Here is a 27,832-nt window from a genome sequence, read left to right on the forward strand (position 1 = left end):
GCAAATGATCCAAAGGGGGGTATTTATAGAAACAGAAATGCCTTTTCTGATTGGGTGCGTCTCTTCATCATTGGACACAACCATTACAATAGGTTGCAATGGTTCACATGGTGTCTATTCACCACTAGACACATCCATTCCAATAGGTTGCAATGTGTCTTTTCGAATGGGTGCAACCATGGGTCATGATGGTTCGAAAAAAGGTGTAACCTTTTGAAAAAACTAAAAAGTGGTTTTTTAATTTAAAAGGTGTAACCCTTTAGAAAAACTAAAATATGGTTTTTTTAATTTAAAAGGTGTAACCTTTTAGAAAAACTAAAAAGTAATTTTTTTAATTCAAAAAACCAACCACCCAAAAAAACCTACTCATTTGTAAAACCCATTTAAATAAGCCCAGCCCAAAATTAGGCCCAATCTAAAATTCCAAAAAAGAATAATCTGGACTTTACAATTAGGCCCAAGCCCAAGCCCAAATCCTAAACTCAGCTTATTTAAATTTCAATTTGTTTCAACATTTTTTCCATGTGGGACAAACACTTCCCACATTTTGCATACCTATTTAGGCTTATCAAAACACTACACTTTGGAGCTAATTTCTCATTCATTCAGAAACGGATTTCAGAAAGTAAATATACCACGTTCATCTCCTTGCGGAGAGAAACGTGCTTGTCTAGAGATTTGTAAAAAATTAGTAGCGGAATCTATTTCAAATCTCATCCAAAGTTTATGTTTTTAATGCCCCGTTTCCAACAGTTCCATTACATAATTTAATATTTTGCCAAATATAATCAGGCAACTAAACGTTCATTGAAGTGTTTTTTTATTTTCCATAACAATGATGTTGAGTAGATAACAAAAAGCTATACATTGAAATTGAGATCATCACCACCCACAAAAGTCCTAAATTCAATATATATTATATATATCCTAATGTCCCTAGCACGACTCTTTAAAAAATTACCTTTTGTCTGGTTCAATAATAAAGCTTATCATAACAAAGTATGATTAATCTCTGAATTTGAAACAAGCTAGAGCTTAGATATATATATGTGTGTGTGTGTGTTATTGCCATAATTCCCAAGAACATTGTCTTAGTCTTAGAAAGAAAGAACTGATCTTTCCATGGCTGACCACCACTACCATCATAAAAATCATGACCAAAATGGTCTAAAACAAACCGAAGTTGTTGTAGTAATGGTCCCTCTTCCAGCACAGGGCCATCTCAACCAGCTCCTCCAACTCTCCCGACTCATCTCCTCCTATGACATACCAGTCCACTATGTCTGCACCTCCACCCACATCCGCCAAGCCAAGCTTCGCGTCCATGGTTGGAACCCTCTCGACATCCCCAACATCCATTTCCATGAGTTGTCAACCCCTGCTTTTATATCTCCTCCTCCCAACCCCGATGCCTCCATTCAATTTCCCTCCCATCTCCAACCATTATTTGAAGCCTTAACACAGCTTCGCCAACCCACTGCCGCCATTTTTCGCGCACTCTCATCCACTGCAAAACGAGTTATCATTATTCATGACTCCATGATGTCTTCTGTTGTTCAGGATGTCACTTGTATCCCAAACGCTGAGTCCTACATGTTCCATAGTGTTTCGGCTTTCGCTACTTTCTTCTACTTGTGGGAAATATTGGGAAAACCCTTCCCACTTGATGCCAAAATAGTCGAAGACCTTCCTTCCTTGGAAGGATGTTTCACTCCAGAGTTCATAGAACTTATTGACACGCAAACTAATTACTTAAACTTTAGTTCTGGTTATCTATTCAACACGTGCAAGGCAATAGAAGGTGTTTTTCTTGATTTTCTTGCAAGAGAAGAGATTACAGCCAAAAGCGTAAAGCAATGGGCTATTGGACCATTCAATCCGGTGGAAGTATCTGATGAAACTCAACGCCACAAATGCTTGGAATGGCTGGACAAACAGGCCCCAAACTCAGTGATATTTGTGTCCTTTGGGACGTCAACTTCATTGAGAGATGAACAAATCAAAGAGCTCGCGCTTGGACTGGAACGAAGTGAGCAGAAGTTCATTTGGGTATTGAGAGATGCAGATAAAGGAGATGTGTTTGTGGGAGAAACAAGAAGAGCACAACTGCCAAAAGGGTTTGAAGAAAGAGTGGAAGGAAAGGGAATGGTGGTGAGAGATTGGGCACCTCAATTGCAAATTCTCGGACACAAATCAACAGGAGGATTCATGAGTCACTGTGGTTGGAATTCATGCATGGAGAGCATTAGTATGGGAGTGCCAATTGCGGCATGGCCTGTGCATTCAGACCAGCCGAGGAACACTATGCTCATAACAAAGTTGCTCAAGGTTGGCCTAGTGGTCAAGGATTGGGCACGTCGTGATGAGTTGGTAAGCTCATCAATGGTTGAAACAGCTATGAAAAGTTTGATGGTGTCAAAGGAAGGAGATGACTTGAGGAAGAGAGTGGTGGAAATGAGTGGCGCTGTCAAGCGGTCGGTGCAGGAAGGCGGTGTGTCACGCATGGAGTTGGATTCTTTTGTTGCGCATATCACCAGATGATAGATAGGTTTGTTAATATGTGTAGAAATTTAGGATTGCACCTAAAACTTAGTTGATGTTGGTGTAGTCCACAGTTCAAGTGTTAATAAAGTCATCCGAGATTTTCTTTTCTGTTCGTGTTCCATCATGTAAATTCACAATACAAACACAATATTTTTAATATATTAAAACATAATATCGAAAGGAAAAAGGGAAGGGGGGAACAAAGGCTATTAAAAAGGGACAATGCTTGTGTCCAATTCTGGTGACGTGGCCCAATCAATTTAAGACAAGTGTTCAAAAGCAAACTTAGAATTAAGTTAGGTATTGACCAACTATTCGGGTTTGACCCGTTCCTCGTTCATTGATCTCTTCGTCTTCAAGAAATTTCGGCAACTCGAATCGACTACGATAACAATAACCACATCAACAAGCACAACTTCCTCATCCCTTTCATCTGCAGCTGCCGGATCCTAGAGGGGATCCCACCGTCCTCGCCTCCACTTGCTCCGGCAGCACCCTCCCCTTCCTTCTCTCTATCTCTCCAACGTAACTCCAAGTACAGAAGGAGAGGACATCCGATGCTCCTTTCCGGCCGGCCTTGACCCAGCACTGGTATGGTCTGGCCCATATGGGCTGCAGCTACACAACAGTCGTTTCTCCTACAAACACCGACGACTGCCCAATACCTGTCCAGTCTCACCGGTTACACCCATCGGCCATAGCCACCATTACCAAGCGACAACCCGTCGAGTCATTCACCACCACCTACCCTATCGGCAAACCGCCACCACCATTAATGTTTTCTCTGTATCATGAATATGACCTTGAAAACCATATCAGAACCCAAAAGACCCATCGGCAATATTACCAAAACCCCTCTCTCTTTACTCACTCTCTATTTACATAATAATATACATACACAACAAATCTCAATATTGATATACATATGTATGTATATATGTATATATATACTTGCCTCAATGGGTTTGTTTTTTGTTGGTTTGTTGAGTAGGTAATGGGCATCTGAATCCGAGGTGAGATGGAAGTGGTGGCCATGGAGGATGATGGATTGAGCTTTTTGGATTTGTAGATGGAGATCGATCAACCCCAATTTCATCAAGGGTTTAAGAAATTAAATACGTTGTTGTATTTTTTTTTCTGACAATGAAAATGGGTCTGTGTTTTAGGTATTGGTTTTTAGAGAGAGAGTTTACTAGAGAGATAAAGATAGTTTCGATGGAGAAGATGGGTTCACTAGTGGTCGTAGAATGTTCGCCGGAAAAATGGGTTTGACGTCGATCTGTTAGACAGAGAAAGAGAGAAAGGAGAGAGAAAGGGCATCTGGTTTAACGGAAAAAGGGAGGGGAAGATGAGGAAGTTGAGGATGATTAGGAGAGGGTCGGCAACTTGGACCTCAGTGAAGAAGAAACGAAAAATTAGCACATTAGAAAGCCATGTATAAGGAGTCGGTAGGTGTCGGGTGAACAGTGGTTGTGTAACGGCACAAACTTAGGGATCCAGATCATTATCTAGGCCCGTAATCGAACCCGAGGTCATTTAAGGGCATTATGGTCATTTTTAATGTCAAGATATAATTAATGCATCATACTAAGCTTTATAGTGCACCATGGCATCGTCAAATGGGTCGGGATTAGACAAGAGGGGAGAAGAAATGAAAACTGGGAAACAACAAGAATTGGTCAACGTGTGCAGGGTATACGTCGATTGGTTCAGCTAAATCATGTCGACGTGTGTAGACTGGTTCAGCTAAATCACGTCGACTGGTTTGGCTCTGCATTTGGTACCCCTTCTGCCTAGATACCAATCGACGCCTGGACACCCACACGTTGACCAGTTTGTGCTCCATTGGTCTTTAAGGCCCGACTTTGATGGTTTAAGTTCCCGGCATCCATTTTGGTCCATTTGCAACCTTAGACATGGTCTAATTATGTCCTGAAACATATATTTGATAGGTTACGACTACAAATAACATCCATGCATTTGATTAAACCAAAAACGATCTTGATACATCATATGCGAGTAAAATGGTTCTGGTTACATTATAATATGGCCATGAGACCCTACATGGATTCAAAAATACTAATGAGGCCGCAAAATAAATACATAGCATAGCTTAGAACAAGCTCATAACAAAAGATTACATAGCCCTTTACAAATTCATCATTTACATCAAAATTATAGCTCAAAATAGACTAAAGGCCTAGTTTACAAAAGAAATTCATGGTCTATCATGGGAGATGTTGTGGGTCGTACGTCCATTATCTCCTTTCCAGTTCTTGAAAAATGGCAATAAAGGGGTGAGCACAACGGCTCAGTAAGAGTTACCTAAAACGCACTCCTTAATAATCTCATGAATTCAACACAAAGCATAGAATAAGAGAGAGTGTGTCATACTTAATTTGGGGAAACAAATAACCACTATATAATCCAAGTCCAGTAAATACAATGGCATGCAATGTTAGTGCAATGCTAATGTCTCTCCCCATTTTCTAAAATCCTTTCCAACATTATAACCATCAAACTGTTAATGTAACCCGGCTCGAAATGACTCCCCGGTGCCATGAGAGGAGGATTGGCTAACAATCCTGACTTAAGGTAACTCCTTGGGGCCTAGGTAACTCAACTACGCATAGAGCAGTCTCCCTACGTCCCCTCTAGGTGCCATTAACACTAAGGACACAAACTTCTTTTCAAAAATCCTTCCCAAACCACTTATTCATTTAAAAAAAAAAAAAAACTCAATATCCCATTTCAACCCTAATGTCAATGCTATGAATGTTACATAGATTTCAATGTCTTACTAACATGAAAATTCATATATTGAACCACAATCATACTTGCATGCTTTAGAGATAAGTAACGCAATAATTTATCATTCAATCAACTCATCACTCATAGCATTTTAAACATGTAAACCATATAATAATATCATTCAAGCATTTATCTTCACCATATTATAAATAGCATTTAATCTTACACATTGTCAAATAGAGCACAACAATCATGCTTCACAAACATCTATGCCTTAATAGCCATGAACAAAGCATACAATTTAACATGCTATGGTACAATTATTAAGAAGATAATTCACAAGAATCAAAGAAATCGAGCTTTAGAAACCCCTACATCAAGATTCAAGCAAAAGCCCCAAAATCCCCAAATTTTTGAAATTCCAAAGCTGTCCAATTGAAAATCGGCTCCGATCAAATCACAACTCTCGTCGTGATCGTCAACTTTGCCTTCAATGGCAAAGTTCAAATCCAACTAGAAATAGGAGATATCAAGCCTTGAATCTTGTAGATTTAAACAGAGACATAATTTTAGGGAGAGAGTGTATGGTTCAGCTATGGAGGAAGAAAGAATGGCCACAAATTGATTATATGATCCTTGTATATAATCCCATGGTCAAGTGGGATCCAAATTGACCACATAATGTCAATTTTGCCCTTTATATGTATAAATACGCCAAACATGTTACAATTAGTCTAATTTAAGCACATAACCACCTAGATATACACTAAATAATATATATGCAATGCAATGACCTCGAAAAATAATCCCGAGTGCGAAAAATCCAGGTGCGGACTCACACGGGACCTCCCGGATCAAAAATCCGAAAAATGCAAAAGGACCCCAAATATATTTCTAAAAGTCCTAAACTGAAAGAAATGTCCCCAAACTACTCTCCAAACCTACGTGTCATGCTAATAGGTGTGTGGCACGTAAAACAAGACGAGAAAAATAAATAAATCCAAAAAATAAAAAAATACCTGAAAAAAATGGAAAATCGGAACACATTACAATCTCCCTAACTTAAAGAGATTTTGTCCCTGAAATCAAGCCAGGAAGAAAACAGCTCTGGGTACTTGGAATGAACTTCCTGCCCCCGTTCCCAAGTAGCCTCCTGAACTTCGGGATGTCTCTATAGAACCTCCACTAACGATATTGCCTTGTCTGTCAACACCTTCTACCGTATGTCAAGAATCTGAACTGGTCCCTTATTGTAAGAAACATCATTGTCAATATCCACATCAACCTAACTAAAAACATGAGATGGATCTGGCTCATACTTTCATATGATCGACACATGAAAAACATTATGGGCTCTGTCCATCTGTGGTGGCAACTCAAGTCTGTAGGTAACATCTCCTACACGCTCCAGAATCTCAAAAGGTCTAATAAATCATTGCGACAACTTACCATTCTTCCCAAACCTCATCAATCCCTTCCGTGTAGGGACCCTCAGAAAGATGTGGTCCCCCACCTCAAAGGATAAATGTCGTCTCCACTTATCCACATAACTTTTCTATCGACTTTGAGCTGTAATCAATCTCTATCTAATTAGCTTAATCTTCTCAGTAAAAAAATTCGATATATTCTCGACTCCTTCCCATTCTCACTTTACTTACATCCCCGGCCAAAATTGACAAAACTTGTTTGATTTTTTTACTTCAAAAAAAATATATTAGATGGTTATAGACCATTAACACTTGATGATAATTTTCCATCGATCAAAACAAGTAAATTCTCCCATATTTGTTGCAATAATTGAAATTTTCTATGAATAAAATTGTAGGGTCAATACTTTAACATCAACAATAATTCAATTTGGTCATTTTGTAGACTTAAATGTCACCACAAAATATATAAAAATACATACTAATTAAAAAAAATTAAAAATAATATTATAACCATAACAAAAGTCAATTCCTTGTGTGTGAGTATCAATTTAAAAATAATAATAATAATAATCATAACAAAAAATTTAATTTTCATTTAACTTTTTATTTATATATATATATATATATGTTCATTCCAGAATCGTTTAGGATACATGTGAGAGCTTCGTCAAGTCAAGTCAAAATTCAGATTAGTTTCGAAAATTCCATAAATATTAACTGAAAAGGAAGAAAATCGGAAGAACTGACGTTCTCATAAGCCAATCGTTCTACTTCCTCAAAGTTACTCAAAAAAAGAATATAATCTATTACTACCCTTTTCTATTATATTCTTAAATATTTTCATGCCATTTGATGACATGAGAAATTTTGAATAGCTTATGTTTTCAGGATATCGAAGACATTTGAAACTACATTAAGAAACTGCATTAAGTTGTTCCATTGTAACATGAATATCATGATTTTGGAATAAGGAACTATTATTTTTACATAGGAAGAAAAATTGCATACATCTTATACTTCCCAAATCCTGAAATAATGAGAATCTTGTACACTGAATTTGCTCTTTAAAAAAATTACTAGTGTATGAAATAATATAGCCTCTAACAAAACATGACTTGTCTCACAAAAGTTAAATTCAATCAAAACTCACTTGGAAAATAAAAAATACTAGAGCATGGATTAAAATAACATCCAATTCCATGCAACAAAATTGAGAGAATGCGATTTCTATGACATTTTTCACCAGTTATATTTTTTGTTAGAATGTCCACATCATAAATTATAATATTAGTTGGAAATATCTTTTTTGTTTGATTAATTCATTTTGACATACTATTATATATTATAATTTAGCAAAATCCAAAACAACCAGCAGAGAGATTTTGTAGTCATTTGATGCATTCATATCCCACATGAACACAAAACTTCATTTTTAGCTGTTTGGTTCGGCCTAAAACTCAGTTTTCTAATTTAATTGGTTCGGCAGCTGCTAAAATCAACCAGTTGATGCCAATTTTTTTTAAAAATGAAATAAATAAATAATTGTGGAAACCATACCAATGAAAAGCTTATTTGGGTCTCATTGATGCCTTACTCATCTTGTTATTTACGTTGGGAGGTTATTTCCAGGTAGAAAAAAGACATGAATAACCTGACAAGAATTGCATCTCAACAATTAAAGCAATACCCTTTTAGGGTATGTTTGGAATGACTTGTTAACAAATCATGTGTGATATATATTCGCTATTAGTCATTGCACAACCCTGCCACTGTGATTTGCAGTCGCGATGTAACGAATTTAAGTGAATATTAATATAAATTAATTTATTCAACTGATTCATAAAGTGTGTAATAATTTTAGATATTTAAAAAAATGTTACAAATTAAATAATACAGCCAACCATGCCTCCAACTCTGACTCATGTTCTGAAGTTGATTTTTTCCAATTTGCTAACTCTTTTTGGCACAAGTTCCAATACATAATTTTATATTGATAATCAAATATAATCTAAGCAGCTACGGGTTCATTGAAGTGTTTTTTACTTTCCATAACAATGATGTTGAGCAGATAATAAAAAGATATACATTGAAATATATTATATATATATACATATATATATATATATATATATATATATATATATAATATTTAAATTAGGACATTTGTGGGTGGTGATGATATATATATGTACATATCTATCCTAATGTCCCTAACACAACTCTTTAAAAAAATACCTTTTGTCTAGTTCAATAATAAAGCTTATCATAGCAAAGTAGGATTAATCTCTGAATTTGAAACCAGAGCTTATATATATATGTGTGTGTGTGTGTGTTATTGGCCATAATTCACAAGAACATTTTCCATGGCTAACCACCACTACCATCGTAAAAACCATGACCAAAATGGTCTAAAACAAACCGAAGTTGTTGTAGTAATGGTCCCTCTTCAAGCACAGAGCCATCTCAACCAGCTCCTCCAACTCTCCCGACTTATCTCCTCCTATGACATACCGGTCCACTATGTCTGCACCACCACCCACATCCGCCAAGCCAAGCTTGGACCTCGGTGAAGAAGAAAGGAAAAATTGGCACGTTAGACAGCCACGTATAAGGAGTCGGTAAGTGTCGGGTGAACAGTGGCTGTGTAACGACCCAAACTCAGGGGTCCAGATCATTATTCGGGTTCTTAACCGAATCCGAGGTCATCTAAGAGCATTACGGTCATTTCTAATGTCAAGATAAAATTAATGCATCATACTAAGCTTTATTGTGCACCATGGTATCATCAAATGGGTCAGGATTAGACAAGAGGGGAGAAGAAATGAAAACTGGGAAGCAATAGGAACCGGTCGACATGTGTAGGGTACACGTCGACTGGTTCAGCTAAATCACGTTGACCGGATTGGCTCTGCGCTTTGTACCCCTTCTACCTAGATACCAATCGACGCTTAGACACCCACACATCGACTAATTTGTGCTCCATTGGCCTTTAAGGCCTGACTTTGATGGTTTAAGTTCCCAACATCCATTTTGGTCCATTTGCAACCTTAGAAATGGTCCAATTATGTCCCGAAACATAAATTTGATAGGTTGCGACTACAAATAACATCCATGCATTTGATTAAACCAAAAACGATATTGATACATCACATGTGAGTAAAATGGTTCCGGTTACATTAAAATATGGCTATAAGGCCTTACAAGGATTCAAAAATACTAATAAGGCCGCAAAATAGATACATAACATAGCTTAGAACAAGCTCATAACAAAAGAATTACACAACCCTTTACAAATTCATCATTTACATCGAAATTATAGCTCAAAATAGACTAAAGGCCTAGTTTACAAAAGAAATTCATAGTCTATCATGAGAGATGCTGTGGGTCATACGTGTATTATCTCCTTTCCAATTCTTGAAAAATGGTAAGAAAGGGGTGATTATAATGGCTCAGTAAGAGTTGCCTAAAACGCACTCCTTAATGATCCCGTAAATCTAACATAAAGCATAAAATAAGAGAAAGAGGATCATGCTTAATTTAGGAAAACAAATAACCACCATATAATCCAAGTCCAGTAAATGCAATGTCAGTGCAATGCTAATGTTTCTCCCCATTTTTCAAAATCCTTTCCAACACCATAACCATCAAACCATTAATGTAACCCGGCCCAATGTGACTCCCTGGCATCACGAGAGGAGGATTGACTAACTATCTCTGACCTAAGGTAACTCCTTAGCGTCATTTGGGCCTTAGGTAACTCAACCACGTGTAGGGCAGTCACCCTACGTCCCCTCTAGGTGCCATTAACACTACGGACACAAGGAAATTCCTTGCCGTCTAGTTTTCGCAAACTTCTTTTCAAAAATCCTTCCCAAACCACTTGTTCATTAAAAAAAAAAAAAAAATCAATTTCCCATTTCAACCCCAATGTCAATGCTATGAATGTTACATATATTTCAATGTCATACTAATATGAAAATTCACACATTGAACCATAATCATACTTGCATGCTTTAAATATAAGTAACTCAATAATTTATCATTCAATAAACTTATCACTCATGGTATTTTAAACATGTAAAGCATGTAATAATATCATTCAAGTGTATATCTTCACCATATTATAAATACCATTTAATTTTACACAATCACTTATAGCACAACAATCTTGCTTTACACACATTTATGCCTTAATAGACATGAACAAAGCTTACAATTTAACATGCTATGGTAAAATTATTAAGAAAATAATTCACAAGAATCAAAGAAATCGAGCTTTAGAAACCCCTACATCAAGATCCAAGCCAAAGCCCCAAAATCCCCAAACTTTTTACATTCTAAAGTTGTCCAATTGAAAATCGTCTGCGATCAAATTGCAGCTTTCGTCGTGCTCATCAACTTTGCCTTCAATAGCAAAGTTCAAATCCAAGTAGAAATAGGTGAAATCAAGCCTTGAAGCTTGTAGATAAAAAGAGAGACATATTTTTAGGGAAAGAGTGTATGGTTCGGCTGTGGAAGAAGAAAGAATGGCCACAAATTTGATTATATGGTACTTATATATAATCCCATGGTCAAGTGGGGTCCACATTGACCCCATAATGTCAAATTTTCCCTTTATATATATAAACACACCAAACATGTTACAATTAGTCTAATTTAAGCACATAACCACCTAGATATACACCAAATAATATACATGCACTACAATGACCTCGAAAAATAATCCCGAGTGCGAAAAATTCGGGTGTAGACCCACACAGACCTCTTGGACAAAAAATTCAAAAATTGTCAAAATGACCCCAAATACATTTCTAAGAGTCACAAACTCAAAAAAAATGTCTCCAAACTATTCTCCAAAACTACATGTCACGCTAACAGGTACGTGGCACGCACAAACGAGGCAAGAAAAATAAATAAATCCAAAAAATCAAAAAATAACCAGAAAAATAGAAAATCGAAAAACATTGCAATCTCCCTAACTTAAAGAGATTTTGTCCCCAAAATCAAGCCAGGGGAAGAAAATAGCTCTGGGTACTTGGATGAACTTCTTGCTCCCGTTCCCAAGTAGCCTCCTCGACTCCGTGATGTCTCCATAGAACCTTCACTAGCGGTATCGTCTTATCCCTCAACACCTTCTGCCTTGTGTTAATGATCTAAACTAGTCCCTCCTCGTAAGAAATATCCTTATCAATATCCACATCAACCTAACTGAAAACGTGAGATGGATCCAGCTCATACTTACGTAAGATCGGCACATGAAAAACATTATAGATTCTATCCATCTATGGTGGCAACTCAAGTCTGTAGGCAACCTCTCTACACTATCTAGAATCTCAAAAGGCCTAATAAATTGTGGCGATAACTTGCTAGTACTCTTCCCAAACCTCATCAATCCTTTCTTAGAACGACCCTCAGAAAGATATGGTCCCCCACCTCAAAGGATAAATGCCGTCTCAGCCTATTTGCATAACGCTTCTGTCAGCTCTGAGCTGTAATCAATTTCTGTCTAATCAGTTTAATCTTCTCAGCAAAAAAATTAGATATATTCTCAACTCCTTCCAATTCTCACTTTACTTACATCCCTGGCCAAAATTGACTAAAGTTGTTTGATATTTTTACTTCAAAAAAATATATATTATATGATTATAGACCATTAACACTTGATCATGATTTTCCATCAAAACAAGTAAATTCTCCTGTATTTGTTGCAATAGTTGAAAATTTCTATGAATAAAATTGTAGGGTCAACACTTTAACATCAACAATAATTCAATTTGGCCGTTTTGTAGTCTTAAATGTCACCACAAATTATATCCATAAATATTAATTCAAAAGCTAGGAAGAAAATCGACCTATTCACCAACAGGCCTGTGGCCTAGCGGTATAAGGCTCCTACTTCTCAAAGGGAGGTCAAGAGTTTGAACCTCAGTGGAGACAGTGTAGTTGAGTCCCAACTAAAGAGGAAAAGAAAAAAAAAAAAAAAATCGACCTACTCCCTCAAAGTTGCTCAAAAAAAGAAGTTATTCTATTACTACCCTTTTCTATTATATTTTGAAATATTTACATGCCATTTGATGGCATGAGAAAATTTGAATAGCTTACGTTTTTAGGATATAGAAGACATTTGAAACCAAGGGCGAAGCCAGTGTATGCCCGGGGGCCACTTGCCCCACTATACATATAGAATTTTTTTAATATTTTATGTGTATATATGGAATTTTTTATATAATGCCCCCCCTAAAATTATTAGTTTTTAAAATTATCTCTTATTTTTCTAATTTTTTTCCTAATTTACTCTTCAAATTCCTTAAAAAAGTTAAAATTTTCCTTGTTAAATTAAATTTTAATGGTTTCCTTTTTAAGTTGTCATTAGTCTTTTTCATTTTTTCCCCTTTTTCTTATTTTTTTTTTTTTCTTTTACTCCTTTAAATAATTTTATTTTTCTCTTAACATTGCACAACACCCCCCGCCCCCCCAAAACTGCATTAAGTTGTTCCATTGTAACATGAATATCATGATTTTGGAATAAGGAAATATTATTTTTACATAGGAAGAAAAAATGCATACATCTTATACTTCCCAAATCCCGAAATAATGAGAATCTTGTACGCTGAATTTGCTCTTTACAAAAATTACTAGTGTGTGAAATAATATAGCCTCTAACAAAATATAACTTGCCTCACAAAAGTTAAATTCAATCAAAACTCATTTGGAAAATGAAAAATACTAGAGTATGGATTAAAATAACATCCAATTCCATGCAACAAAATTGAGAGAATGCGATTTCTATGACATTTTTCACCAGGTATACTTTTTGTTATAATGTCCACATCATAAATTATAATATTAGTTGGAAATATTTTTTTTGTTTGATTAATTCATTTTGACATAATATTATATATTATAACTTAGCAAAATCCAAAACAACCAGCAGAGAGATTTTGTGGTCATTTGATGCATTCATATTCCACATGAACTCAAAACTCCATTTTTAGCTGTTTGATTCGGCCTAAAACTCAATTTTCTAATTTAATTAAAACTCAATTTTCTAATTTAATTGGTTCGGCAGCTGCTGAAATCATCCCGTTGATGCCAATTTTTTTAAAAATAAATAAATAAACAACTGTAGAAACCATACCAATGAAAAGCTTATGTGGGTCTCATTGACGCCTTACTCTACTTGTTATTTACGTCAGGAGGTTATTTCTAGGCAGAAAAAGACGTGAATAAATTGATGAGAATTGAAGATACGTGGACAGCTAAGATTCCTTTTAGGCATCTCCACAATAAAAGCAATACCTTTAGGGGATGTTTGGAATGACTTGTTAATTAATCATGTGTGATATATATTCGCTATTCATTGCACAACCTTACAACCATGATTTATAATTCCGGTGTAATAAATTTAAGTAAATATCAATATAAATTAATCGATTTATATAATTCATAAAAGTGTGTAATAATATTAAACTCTTAAGAAAAATTACAAATTAAACAATACAACCAACCATGCCTCCAACTCTGGCTCGTGCCCTGAAGTTGATTGCTACCAATTTACTAACTCTTTTTGGCACAAGTTCCAATACATAACATGATTTATAATTCCGGTGTAATAAATTTAAGTAAATATCAATATAAATTAATCGATTTATATAATTCATAAAAGTGTGTAATAATATTAAACTCTTAAAAAAAATTACAAATTAAACAATACAACCAACCATGCCTCCAACTCTGGCTCGTGCCCTGAAGTTGATTGCTACCAATTTACTAACTCTTTTTGGCACAAGTTCCAATACATAATTTTATATTTGACAATCAAATATAATCCAAGTAACTGCACGTTCATTAAAGGTGTTCTTTTATTTTCCACAACAATGACGTTGAGTGGATAACAAAAAGATAGACATTGAAATTGAGATCATCACCACCAACAAAAGTCCTAAATTCAATATATTATATATATATATATATATCCTAACGTCCCTAACACTACTCTTTAAAAAATTACCTTTTGTTTGGTTCAATAATAAAGCTTATCATAGCAAAGTTGGATTAATCTCTGAATTTGAAACCCGAGCTTATATATATATATATATATATATATATATATATATATATATATATGTTATTGGCCATAATTCAGAATAAAATTTTCTTGGTCTTAGAAAGAAAGAACTCTTCCATGGCTGACCACCACTACCATCATAAAAACCATGACCAAAATGGTCTAAAACAAACCGAAGTTGTTGTAGTAATGGTCCCTCTTCCAGCACAGAGCCATCTCAACCAGCTGCTCCAACTCTCCCGACTCATCTCCTCCTATGACATACCGGTCCACTATGTCTGCACCGCCACCCACATCCGCCAAGCCAAGCTTCGCGTCCATGGTTGGAACCCTCTCGACATCGCCAACATCCATTTCCATGAGTTGTCAACCCCTGCTTGTATCTCTCCTCCCAACCCCAATGCCTCCATTCAATTTCCCTCCCATCTCCAACCATTATTTGAAGCCTTAACACAGCTTCGCCAACCCACTGCGGCCATTTTTCATTCATGACTTCATGATGTCTTCTGTTGTTCAGGATGTCACTTGTATCCCAAACGCTGAGTCCTACATGTTCCATAGTGTTTCGGCTTTCGCTACTTTCTCTACTTGTGGGAAATATTGGGAAAACCCTTCCCACTTGATGCCAAAATAGTCGAAGACCTTCCTTCCATGGAAGGATGTTTCACTCCAGAGTTCATAGAACTTGTTGACACGCAAACTAATTACTTAAACTTTAGTTCTGGTTATCTATTCAACACATGCAAGGCAATAGAAGGTGTATTTCTTGATTTTCTTGCAAGAGAAGAGATTACAGCCAAAAGCGTAAAGCAATGGGCAATTGGACCATTCAATCCAGTGGAAGTATCTGATGAAACTCAACGCCACAAATGCTTGGAATGGCTGGACAAACAGGCCCCAAACTCGGGGATATTTGTGTCTTTTGGGACGACAACTTCATTGAGAGACGAACAAATCAAAGAGCTCGCGCTTGGACTGGAACGAAGTGAGCAGAAGTTCATTTGGGTATTGAGAGATGCAGAAAAAGGAGATGTGTTTGTGGGAGAAACAAGAAGAGCTCAACTGCCAAAAGGGTTTGAAGAAAGAGTGGAAGGAAAGGGAATGGTGGTGAGAGATTGGGCACCTCAATTGCAAATTCTCGGACACGAATCAACAGGAGGGTTCATGAGTCACTGTGGTTGGAATTCATGCATGGAGAGCATTAGTATGGGAGTGCCAATTGAGGCATGGCCTGTGCATTCAGACCAGCCGAGGAACACTATGCTCATAACAAAGTTGCTCAAGGTTGGCCTAGTGGTCAAGGATTGGGCGCGTCGTGATGAGTTGGTAAGCTCATCACGGTTGAAACAGCTGTGAAAAAATTGATGGTGTCAAAGGAAGGAGATTACTTGAGGAAGAGAGTGGTGGAAATGAGTGGCGCTGTCAAGCAGTCGGTGGAGGAAGGCGGTGTGTCACGCATGGAGTTGGATTCTTTCGTTGCACATATCACCAGATCATAGATAGGTTGGTTAATTTGTCAAGAAATTTAGAAAAAAAAAAAAAAAAAAACTTAGTTGATGTTGGTGTAGTCCAAAGCTTTAAGCGTCAATAAAGTCATCATTTGTTCGTGTTTCATCATGTTAATTCATAAGACAAATACAATAAAAAAATAAATAAAAACTTAGTTGATGTTGGTGTAGTCCAAAGCTTTAAGTGTTAATAAAGTCATCATTTGTTCGGGTGTCATCATGTTAATTCATAAGACAAATACAATATTTTAAATATATTAAAACATAATATAGAAAGGAAAAAGGGAAAACAAAGGCTATTTTAGGTTGAACGAACTTCATTAAATTTGGTGACATAATTCAATCAATTTAAGACCAGTGTCTAAAAGCAAACTTAGATTTAAATTGAGTATTACTCAACTATTTGGCTTTGACCCCTTCCTCATTCATTCTATTCATGGTCAAAAAAATTCGGCAACTCAAATCGACTACGACAACCAAAACCACATCAACAAACACAACTTCTGCAACATCAACAAACACAACTTCCGCATCCCTTTCGTCTGCAGCTGCCAGATCTGAGAGGGGATCCCATCATCCTCGCCCCCACCTGCTCCTACGACACCCTCCCCTTCCCTTTCTGTTACCTCTTTCTACTTTCTCTCATCTCTCTCTCTCCAACGTAACTCCAAGTACAGAAACGAAGGGAGATCCAGCAAGTAGCGTGCGAAAGGAGGGGACATCCGGCACTCCTTTCCTGCCAGCTTTGACTTAGCACTGGTCTAGTCTAGCCGTTTCTGGCCCGTATATATTGGCTACAGCTACCCAACAGTCGCTTCTTCTGCAAACACCGACGACTGCCCAATACCTCTCTGGGCTCACCGGTTGCACCCATCGGCCGTAGCTACCATTACCAAGCGACCACCCGTCGAGTCACTCACCATCGTCACCACCCCCTACCTCACCGGCGAACCCCACCACCATCAATGTTTTCTCTATATCATAAATGTGACCTTGAAAACCAAATCAGAACCCAGAAGACCCATCAACAATGTACCAAAAACCCCCCTCTCTCTACTCACTCTTTATCTACATAATAATATACACACACAACAAATCTCTATATTGATATACATATATATGTATATATATGCTTGTCTCATTGGGTTTGTTTTTGGTTGGTTTGTTGAGGAGGGTAACGAGCGTCTGAATCTGAGGTGAGATTGAAGTGGTGGCCATAGAAGGTGATGGATTGAACTCTTTGGATTTGTAGATGGAGATGGATCAACCCCAATTTCATTAAGAGTTTGAGAAACTAAATGGATCACCATATATATATATTTTTTGACAACGAAAATGGGTCCCTGTTTTAGGTAATGGTTTTTAGAGAGAGAGATTACTAAAGAGATAAAGATAATTTTAACGGAGAAGATGGATTCACCGGTGGTCGCGGAATGTTCGCCGGAAAAATGGATTCGTCGTCGATCTATTAGAGTGAAAAGGAGATGAGGGAGAGGGAAAGGGGATCCGATTCAACCAAGAAAAAAGGGGGGAAGATGAGGAAGCTGAGGATGATTTGGAGAGGGTCGGCAGCATAGACATCTGCATTGATTTGGAGAGGGTCGGCAACTTAGACATCTGCGTTGATTAGGAGAGGCTGGGCAGCTTGGACCTCGGTGAAGAAGAAAGCAAAAATTAGCACGTTAGACGGCCACGTATAAGGAGTTGGCAAGTGGCGGGTGAACAGTGGTTGGGCATTGTAGGCTTGTAGCACCCCTCAAAAGTAAAATGTTAAAGTAACGAGTCAAACTCGAATAGTTAGATAATATCCAATTTAATTTTAACTATACTTTTGAACACTTTGTTTACATCCTATTTTTCCACTTTTCAGAATAAGATTGCTATGGTCAATTCCAATGGAAAGGTACTACGATGTTCCAATGGAAAGTTTTGGGACACATGGCAGTCAAGGAAGTAAGCTATTACATGCAAAGTCATGGGACACATGGCAGCCTAGGAAGTAAGCTATTACATGCAAAGTCATGGGACACATGGCAGCCTAGGAAGCTGGTCGATTCTAATGGAAAGGTACAATGATGTTCTAGTAGAAAGTCTTAGGACATTTGGCAGCCAAGGAAGTGAGCGATTATAAATAGTTATATGTAAAGTCATGGGACACATGGCAACCTAGGAAGCGAGCGGTTACAAGTGGTTACATGTAAAGTCATAAGACACATGGCATCCTAGGAAGCAAGCGGATACATACAAAGTCATGGGACACATGGCAGCCTAGGAAGCAAGTCGATTTCAATGAAAAGTAGTACGACGTTCCAGTGGAAAGTTTTTGGACACATGGCAGCCAAGGAAATAAGCGGTTATATGCAAAATCATAGGACACATAGCAACCTAGGAAACAAGTGGTTACATGTAAAATTATGGGACACATGGTAACCTAGGAAACAAGCGGTTACATACAAGCTACCATTACTAAATTCTATAAATAAGGAATAATATTGTAACTTAGAAGGCCTGCTTAACGCCAAACACAACATTTCAATACAATATTACTTTTCACTGTAATGCACTTTCAATATGATTAGTTTTAGTCATGCACTTTACTTTTCACTAGATAATTTTACAGTCAATTCCTTTACTTTCATAAGTAATGTAATTCTTCCTAGCCAATTAACTATCTCGAAGTCTTTTATCAAAGGAAAAAAGAACCCTGAGGTGTTCATTCCAGACCTCATCACAGTCACTTGGTCTCGCAATCTTCCTTCTGGAATATTGTTTAAATCTCTCTTCAGAACTACTGCAGTTCCTGGCACGTCCATCCAGTTCCAATCGGAACCGACCACTTTTACAGGCCAAACATAGTGGCACGCCTGGTGGGACAATTGGGAAAATATATTTCTTATGGCATATCTAAGCTTTGAACGTGAAGAGTACTATCGAATGAGGGACGAAGAATGTGACATGTACTACCTACGTAAAGTGTGCTACCAAAGATACCTAAGGGTAGCCGAAGAACGTGAACAATATTTTCGAGTTATGTCACAGGTGCAGACAGTGCAGGTGCCACTTGCACAATTGATGCCCATTCCAGTGATGCAGTATGTGCAGAATCCAGCCTTAGTGGTTATACCCCAACAGGTTTCCATGATGTTTTTACTAATAATGTGCATCATTTTAGGTCTTGTCAGGGTACGGCTCAGGCTGGTCAATCGGAAGTCAGCTGTACTTTTCACCTAATACTACTCAATAATCAGTCATTCCGGTGAATAGGCCAAGTACGTTTATTAAGGGTAGTCATTTCCATCAATATGTGCATACCATACCACAGGTGCAGATAGTGCAAGTGCCACCTGCACAATTGATGCTTATTCCAGTGACACAGCATGTACAAAATCCAGCCTTGATGGTTATACCCTAATAGGTTTGCCATGATGTTTTTACTAATAATGTGCATTATTTTGGGTCTTATCAGGGTACGGCTCAGAATGGCCAATTAGGAAATCAGCCGTCCTTTCCACCTAATTTTACTCAACAGAATATGCAGCCACCTGTTGCCATTCCTCAAAGGCCACCTTAGGTTTTTCCTATGGCAGGCAGGGGACAACCTCTTCCAAAAAAATCTCCTGATCAAGGAGTAAATCCAATTCGCCAGAGGAGTATTCCTTTGATAGACCCAAACCCAATTCTAGTGGTGTTTGGAGGGCATCCAATGACCAACTTACCCAAAGGTTGGCCAGAAAATACAAACTCATTACCCCAACCTATGGTGTCAATTCCAACAGCAGTGAAGTCGATTCCACCAGCAGTTTAAGTTCCACTTCAAGTGGACTCTCAAGTGCAGAACCTTCCACCAGCAATAGCTCAACCATTTCCATTACAGGTGCAGGTTCCAACTGAGATACAGAACCCTCCATCAGCAGCAGTCCAGCAACTTCAATCTCAGGTCCAACAGAATGTTCCACTTTCGAACATTCAATAACCTACAAACATACCACCAAGGCCACTTATGGCCTTTCCAATGGCATTCGAAACGCAACGCCCTCTAAGGAAACCTCCTGATCAAGGAGTAAATCCAATCCGCCGGAGGAGTATTCCTTTGGCAAACCCAACCCCAATTCCAGTGATGTTTGGGGGGCATCCAATGGCCAACCTACCCAAAGGTTGGCCAAAAAATACAAGCCAACTTACTAACTTCTCCTAGCAAGACTATGGCGTGGCCATGAGGAAGGTCGACAAACCTTTCCATAGGAAGCCGTTACCACTTCTTCCATTTGAAGAAGATTTTTCACAGTCAGTTTTTCCTTCAGAAACGGCATAAGCTTCTCAATCGTTGTATATTCTTCCACATGAAGAATATAAAGGTCATAGTATTTTTCTTCCAATTTCGAAAAAAAAATGCTAGTACTTTATTTGTCTTAAATTCACATCTTGTGATTTTTTGGGGGCAAAACTTAACCAATTAACTATGTATTTGGCCTAAGGATGTACAAATTCGTCATCCTCGTAAACCTCCAGACCCTAGGGGGCAACAAAATTAGATGTGAGGCTTCAAATCTTCGTCTTAGTTAAATAAGCCGTTTAAAGTTTTCGGCCCAATGGTATATTCCGGCTAAAAAGTTTTAGTTATTCAATTCCTTAACAATAGGAATATCACATAGCAAATTCTCACTCACATCTAAAATTTGATATGCCTTACAATTCTTCAAAGAATATCAGGCACATCAAATTTGGGAGGCAATGTTTACACCCTATTTTTCCACTTTCTAGAGGAAGACTGCTCTGATCAATTCCAATGGAAAGGTACTGCGATATTCCAGTGGAAAGTCTTGGGACACATGGTAGCCAAGGAAGTAAGCGGTTATATGTAAAGTCATAAGACATATGGCAGCCTAAGAAGGTGGTTGATTCTAATGGAAAGGTACTATGATGTTCCAGTAGAAAGTCTTGGGACACTTGGCAGTCAAGGAAGTGAGCGGTTATATGCAAAGTCATGGGACACATGGCAGCCTAGGAAGCGAGTGGTTACAAGCGGTTACATGCAAAGTTATGGGACACATGGCAGCCTAGGAAGCGAGTCGATTCCAATGGAAAGGTACTATAACGTTCCAGTGGAAAATCTTGGGACACATGACAGCCAAGGAAGTAAGCGGTTACAAGTGGTTACATTCAAAATCATGGGACACATGGTATCCTAGGAAACAAGCGGTTACATGCAAAATTATGGGACACATGGTAGCCTAGAAAACAAGCAGTTACATGCAAGCTACCATTACTAAATTCTATAAATAGGGCATGATATTATAACTTAGAAGGCCTGCTGAATGCCAAAACAGCATTTCAATACAATATTACTTTTTATTGCAATGCACTTTCAATATGATTAGTTTTAATCCTGCACTTTACTTTTCATTAGATAATTTTACAATCAATTGCTTTACTTTCATAAGTAACGTAGTTCTTCCTAGCCAGTTAACTATCACGAAGTCCTTTATCAAAGGCAAAAAGAACCATGAGGTGTTCATTTCAGACCTCATCACAGTCGCCTGGTCTCGCAATCTTCCTTCTGGAATATTGTTTGGATCTCTCTTCGGAACTATTGCAGTTCTTGGCACGCCCATCCAGTTCCATCGGAACCGACCACTTTTATAGGCCAAACACACTTATCTTAAATTGATTGGGCAACACCACCGGGTTGGATGAAGTTCATCCAACCTGAATTGAACAGAAAGATTCTCTATTCAAAAAAGCTAAAGTTATATGTAAGCAAGAACATGCACTTGATCTCCCAAAGTTACGACAAATTTACTGACATATCATATATATATATATATATATATATATATCGTTTAAAGATAAAGTTTACATGACAACGAAATATAGGGATAAAGTTTCCATAACCAAAAAAAAAACGTGGATATTTATATGGAGACTAGATTCTTCAAGAATTAGGATTAGAGCAGCAATGGCATCATCATTTGGAAATATTAACGTGTCTAGGGTATAGAAGATGGAATAGCTCCAAATTGGCAGTCTTAAAGTAAAGTTGCAATTGATTTGATTCAACCTAGCCGAGTACTGACAATTCAAGTTCAAGCTCAACTTGAATCCAAATACTATTATTATTCAATAACCTGCCAAATTTGAGCTCATATTTTTTTTGGACCAAACTTTAAGCCTAGATCACGTGTTGAAAAGGATTTGATAGTGATGATTTCTGAAAAATAATGTTGCATTTGGAGCCATGAAATAGACACTTTGAAATTGAAGAATAATTTAGTTTAAACTTAAACCTAAAGAGTAAGATATCCTCATTGCGAGTAAGCGTCATTAGTTGTGTTGATAAAGAGAACTTATCCATGAGACCTCACCTAACTTCTAAAATGGATTAGGTAGGGGTCCTAGCGAAAGGGAATAAATGACTCACAGCTTTCAGTACCATGATTTGTATCACCCTCCTCATATACAACTCACGTTTTAGTCATGTATTTGATTCTTTTTACTTCATATATTCTACAATATCCAACAGGATGAAGAAAAGCAATACCTGGTAGTCCCTGCTTATATACCTGTTATTGGCCTTAATTCACAATACTACTCTCTAGTTTTAGCAAGAACTCTTCCTTGGATTACCAAAATGGCCTAAAAGAAGCCCAAGTTGTTATAGTAATGGTCCCCCTTCCAGCACAAGGCCATCTCAACCAGTTCCTCCAACTCTCCCGACTCATCTCCTCCTATAACATACCGGTCCACTATGTCTCCACCACCACCCACATCTGCCAAGTCAAGCTTCGCGTCCATGGTTGGAACCCTCTCGACATCCCAACATCCATTTCCATGAGTTGTCAAACCTTTCTTTTATCTCTCCTCCTCCCAACCCCAATGCCTCCATTCAATTTCCCTCCCATCTTCAACCATTATTTGAAGCCTTAACACAGTTTCGCCAACCCACAGCCGCCATTTTTTGCGTGCTCTCCTCCACTACAAAACGAGTTATCATCATTCATGACTCCATGATGTCTTCTGTTGTTCAGAATGTCACTTGTATCCCAAACACTGAGTCCTACATGTTCCATAGTGTCTCAGCTTTCGCTACTTTCTTCTACTTCCGGGAAATAATGGGAAAACCTTTCCCACTTGATGTCAAAATACTCCAAGACCTCCTTCCCAGGAAGGCTGTTTAACTCATGGTTATCAAAATCACGATTCTGAGTTATAAAATAACACGATTCTACGATTCAAAATACAAAATCGATCCAAATTGTAACAAAATCGTTCAATTAGTAGAATCAGGGTAGAATCGGTCCACATACTATACGATTTAATCAATTCTACAAATTTCATAATACACTTTCAAAGACTAACCCCAATTTCATAATACACGTACGCCAAAGATTGTTATTCAATCATGAATCGTAAAGGTTTCATCACTCCGACTATACAATAGGTGAAGAGAAGAGGGAAATTCACTGGACAGTCACAGAAGTCATATTAAAATCACATAAATAGGTAAAACATGATACCTTCGTCCTTACTCGCTCGCTGGTAGAATTGGTTGCTGGTCTTCATCGTTAATCGCCGGTCGCTGGTCTTCGTCGGTCGTTGCTTCATCGGTCGCTGCTCGCAGGTCGCTAGTCTTCGTCGGTCACTGATCGCTCCCCTCTAGTCGCTCTTCGTGTCACTGATCCCCTCTTCTTTGTCACTGCTCCCCTCTTCTTTATCGCTCCTCTTCGTTTGTGGAGGCAGATTAAGCATAAGACTCTATTCAAAATAAAAGACAGCCCAAAGGCCATAATTGGAAGTGACAACTGATGCCCTAAAGGGAAAGCTCTAGTGTAGTAGTTCGTGATCTCAGTTAGAAAAGGGGATTCCGCCTCTCGGGGTTGCCGTCCATATTTTTCCAAATAAAAAAGAAATTATTGGGCCTTTAGCTGATAGGGTGTAAGAAGTAAATGTCTGTGTAACTGTGTTTGAGGTTTTTTATTTTTTATTTATCTATATATTTTTTGCTCCCCTAATAATGAAATGCTTCATAATAGAAATGTGAATGAGGTTTTCTATTTTTTATTTATCTATAGAATTTTTTTTAAGTATAATATTAATTGTGCACAATTTGGGGGAGGGTAAAAAAATTTGGGGGAAGTCATTTTACTTATTTACGAGGCAAAAAATATCTCTTAAATGTCAAATTTTATTCCTTGATGGGCTATGTTGAGGTTAGATATATTTGGTGGTGTGTTTTGGCCTTATTTTTATTATATTTTACAGATCTTATTGTTTTAGAAGTTAGTTTCAATTGTTTTTTCACAATTTGGTAGAATTTTACGATTCACGATCCGATTCTACGATTCCGATTCTACGGAGACCAAAACAATTCTGCGTAGAATCCTGATTTTAACAACCTTGGTTAAGTTCCAGAGTTTGTGGAATTTCTTCACATCCAAATTAATTGCTGGAACTTCAGCTCTGGTTATCTATACAACTCATGCAAGGCAATAGAAGGAGAAGGGGTATTTATTGATTTACTTGCAAGAGAAGAGAATACCCAAAACATGAAGCAATGGGCTATTGGACCATTCAATCCGGTGGAAGTATCTGATGAAAAGAAGCCAAATGATCAACGCCACAAATGCTTGGAATGGCTGGACAAACAGGTCCCAAACTCGGTGATATTTGTGTCTTTTGGGACGACAACTTCATTGAGTGATGAACAAATCAAAGAGCTCGCGATTGAACTGGAACGAAGCGAGCAGAAGTTTTTTTGGATATTGAGGGATGCGGACAAAGGCGATGTGTTTGCGGGAGAAACAAGAAGAGCTCAGCTGCCAAAAGGATTTGAAGAAAGAGTGGAAGGAAAGGGATTGGTGGTGAGAGATTGGGCACCTCAATTGCAAATTCTCGGACACGAATCCACAGGAGGCATGAGTAACTGTGGTTGGAATTCATGCATGGAGAGCATCAGTATGGGGGTGCCAATAGCGGCATGGCCTATGCATTCAGACCAGCCGATGAACACTATGCTCGTAACAAAGTTACTCGAGGTTGGCCTAGTGGTCAAGGTTAGGGCACGTCGCGAGGAGTTGGTAAGCTCATCAACGGTTGAAACAGCTGTGACAAGATTGATGGCATCGAAGGAAGGAGATGATATGAGGAAGAGAGTGGTGGAAATGAGTGGCGCTGTCAAGCGGTCGGTGGGGGAAGGCGGTGTGTCACGCATGGAGTTGGATTTTTTCATTGTTCATATCACCAGATCATAGCTAAGTTTGATAATTTGTCAAGAAAATCATGATTGCAGAACTTAGTTGACGAATGAAACAATTGTTGTAGTAGTTGTAGTTTATAGTGGAGACACTAGCAAATTGTAGTGGTCTACAGCTTAAGCGTTCATCAAAGTTACTAAGTTCTGTTTTTTTTTTTATTTATTCGGCAAGTCTCTTTTTTCTTCGTGTTCCATCATGTTAATGAACACATTATTTTATATATATTACAGCATAACAAGGAATGGAAAAAAAACAAAACACAAAACAGCTTTTCAATATGCACATGCACTTGATTTCCCAAAGTTGGGACAAATTTATTGACATATCATGTCTATCATTTGTAAAAGATAAAGTTCCCATGACAACCAAAAAAATGAATAAATAAATAAAATATATATATATAAACTTGAAAGGAAAGAAATATGGAATAAACATTTTTTCTATATTAGCTCACAATTCATAAGTTTACACAAAATTTATTTATAAGAGAGAATACACACATAAAATCAAAAAACTGGTTACAATAACTAGCTGGCCTAATTTATAATTTCTTAATTTACAGCATTTGACCAATATTCTATTTACAGCTAATAATATTTGGTAGTATTACTACCGAATCTTTCCTTTTGAACACTGCTCCTCAAGCTGGTTTAAAGATATTTTCTATAACCAGCTTACCAATTAGTTTGTTGAACTGTCTTATAGGAAGTCCCTTTGTAAGCACATCTGTAACTTGCTCTATAGTCGGAATGTACGACATACAGATCAATCCATTTTTGAGTTATTCCTTGATGAAGTGTTTATCTACCTCCACGTGCGTTATTCTGTCATGAAGCACTGGATTGTGAGTGATTGAGATAGCAACTTTATTGTCACAGTACAATTTCATAGGTAACGGATTAGAGACCTTTAATTCTTCCAATAGTCGTTTAATTCATAACACCTCACAATTCCATGAGCAACTGATCTAAACTCGGCCTCTGCGCTACTTCTTTCTACCACATTATGTTTTTTACTCTGTCAAGTGACAAGGTTACCTCCAACAAAGGTGCAGTAGTCAGAAGTTGACCGTCAGTCTTTCCAACAAGTCTTTGATACTGCTTTCTATTCAGAACTTCTTCATCTTTAGAAGGTTTGACTCAATCGGTGTCTCGGCTGGTTTACATGTTAACAGACCTGTCTCACTAAGTAAATCAAGGACATATTTATGTTAATTCACAAATATACTTTCTTTGGATCTAGAAAACTCCATTTAAAGAAAGTATTTTAATGTATCCAAATCTTGGATCTCAAAGTCAGTTGCAAGTCTCTTTTGTAGTCTTTCCAATTCTTCATTGTCATTACCTGTCAAGACTATATCATCCACATAGACAAGTAAGATTGCAACCTTGCCTTTTCTACTATCTTTGTAGAACATGGTATGGTCAGCTTGGCTCTGACAGTAGCCACAATTCTTCACAACTCTCCTAAATCTCTCAAACTAAGCTTTAGGGGACTGTTTGAGACCATATAAAGATTTTTTCAGTCTACAGACTTTATTAGGTCTCAATTTTCCTTCAAACCCAGGTGGTAGATTCATAAAGACTTCCTTCCCAAGATCTCCATTTAAAAAGACATTTTTTACATCTAACTAGTGTAATGGCGAGCTGAAATTCACAGCCAAAGATAACAAAATTCTAATTGAGTTTATCTTGGCTATAGCAGCAAAAGTTTCCTGATAATCAATTCCATAGGTCTGGGTGAACCCTTTTGCTACTAGTCTTGCCTTGTACCTCTCTGTGCTACCATCAGTTTTACATTTCATAGTAAAGACCCACTTGCAGCCTACTATTCTTTTCTCCTTAGGTAAATCAACTATCTCCCAAGTACCACTTCTTCTAAGAGCATTCATCTCTTCCATTACTGCTAACTTCCAATTCGGATCATCAAGAGCTTCCTGAATGTTTCTCGGGATAAACAAGTGAGATTTTTGAGGTAAAAGCCCTATGAGTGTGAGAGAGTTTTTCATAAGAAAGGTATTTAACAATGTGATATTTTGGATTTAGATATTTGATTCGAATACCTTTCCTAATAGCTTTATGAATATCGAGGTCTGATGGTTCTTGGTTAGGAGAAGTAACAGGAACTGAAGATGAGTTAGGAACATAATTACCTGTGATATCTGGAGGTCCAGTTCCTGGAGGTCGAGATTGATCATTTCCAAGAGGAATATGATGACTTTGACTCTTTTGATGAGGTATTCTCCGAGTATAAACCAAAGGCTCAATAATGGGAACTTTT

At 37.6% G+C, this 27,832-nt stretch overlaps 1 protein-coding gene and 2 pseudogenes across 1 annotated transcript; all 3 read left to right on the plus strand.

The window, feature by feature from the left end:
- The first annotated feature begins 1,084 nt into the window (after positions 1-1,084).
- On the plus strand, positions 1,085-2,626 carry LOC132302282 (zeatin O-glucosyltransferase-like). The gene has a single exon (XM_059799128.1). The coding sequence runs from the start codon at positions 1,123-1,125 to the stop codon at positions 2,539-2,541; it is 1,419 nt and encodes a 472-aa protein (XP_059655111.1). The 5' UTR covers positions 1,085-1,122; the 3' UTR covers positions 2,542-2,626.
- A 12,278-nt stretch (positions 2,627-14,904) lies between these two features.
- On the plus strand, positions 14,905-16,521 carry LOC132303624 (zeatin O-glucosyltransferase-like; annotated as a pseudogene).
- A 4,684-nt stretch (positions 16,522-21,205) lies between these two features.
- On the plus strand, positions 21,206-25,944 carry LOC132305188 (zeatin O-glucosyltransferase-like; annotated as a pseudogene).
- Positions 25,945-27,832: the final 1,888 nt, after the last annotated feature.

This window comes from Cornus florida, unplaced genomic scaffold, assembly GCF_030987335.1.
Source record: "Cornus florida cultivar Cherokee Brave unplaced genomic scaffold, ASM3098733v1 CherokeeBrave_3.0.0_Hap2_Chr04, whole genome shotgun sequence".
Classification (NCBI taxonomy): domain Eukaryota; kingdom Viridiplantae; phylum Streptophyta; class Magnoliopsida; order Cornales; family Cornaceae; genus Cornus; species Cornus florida.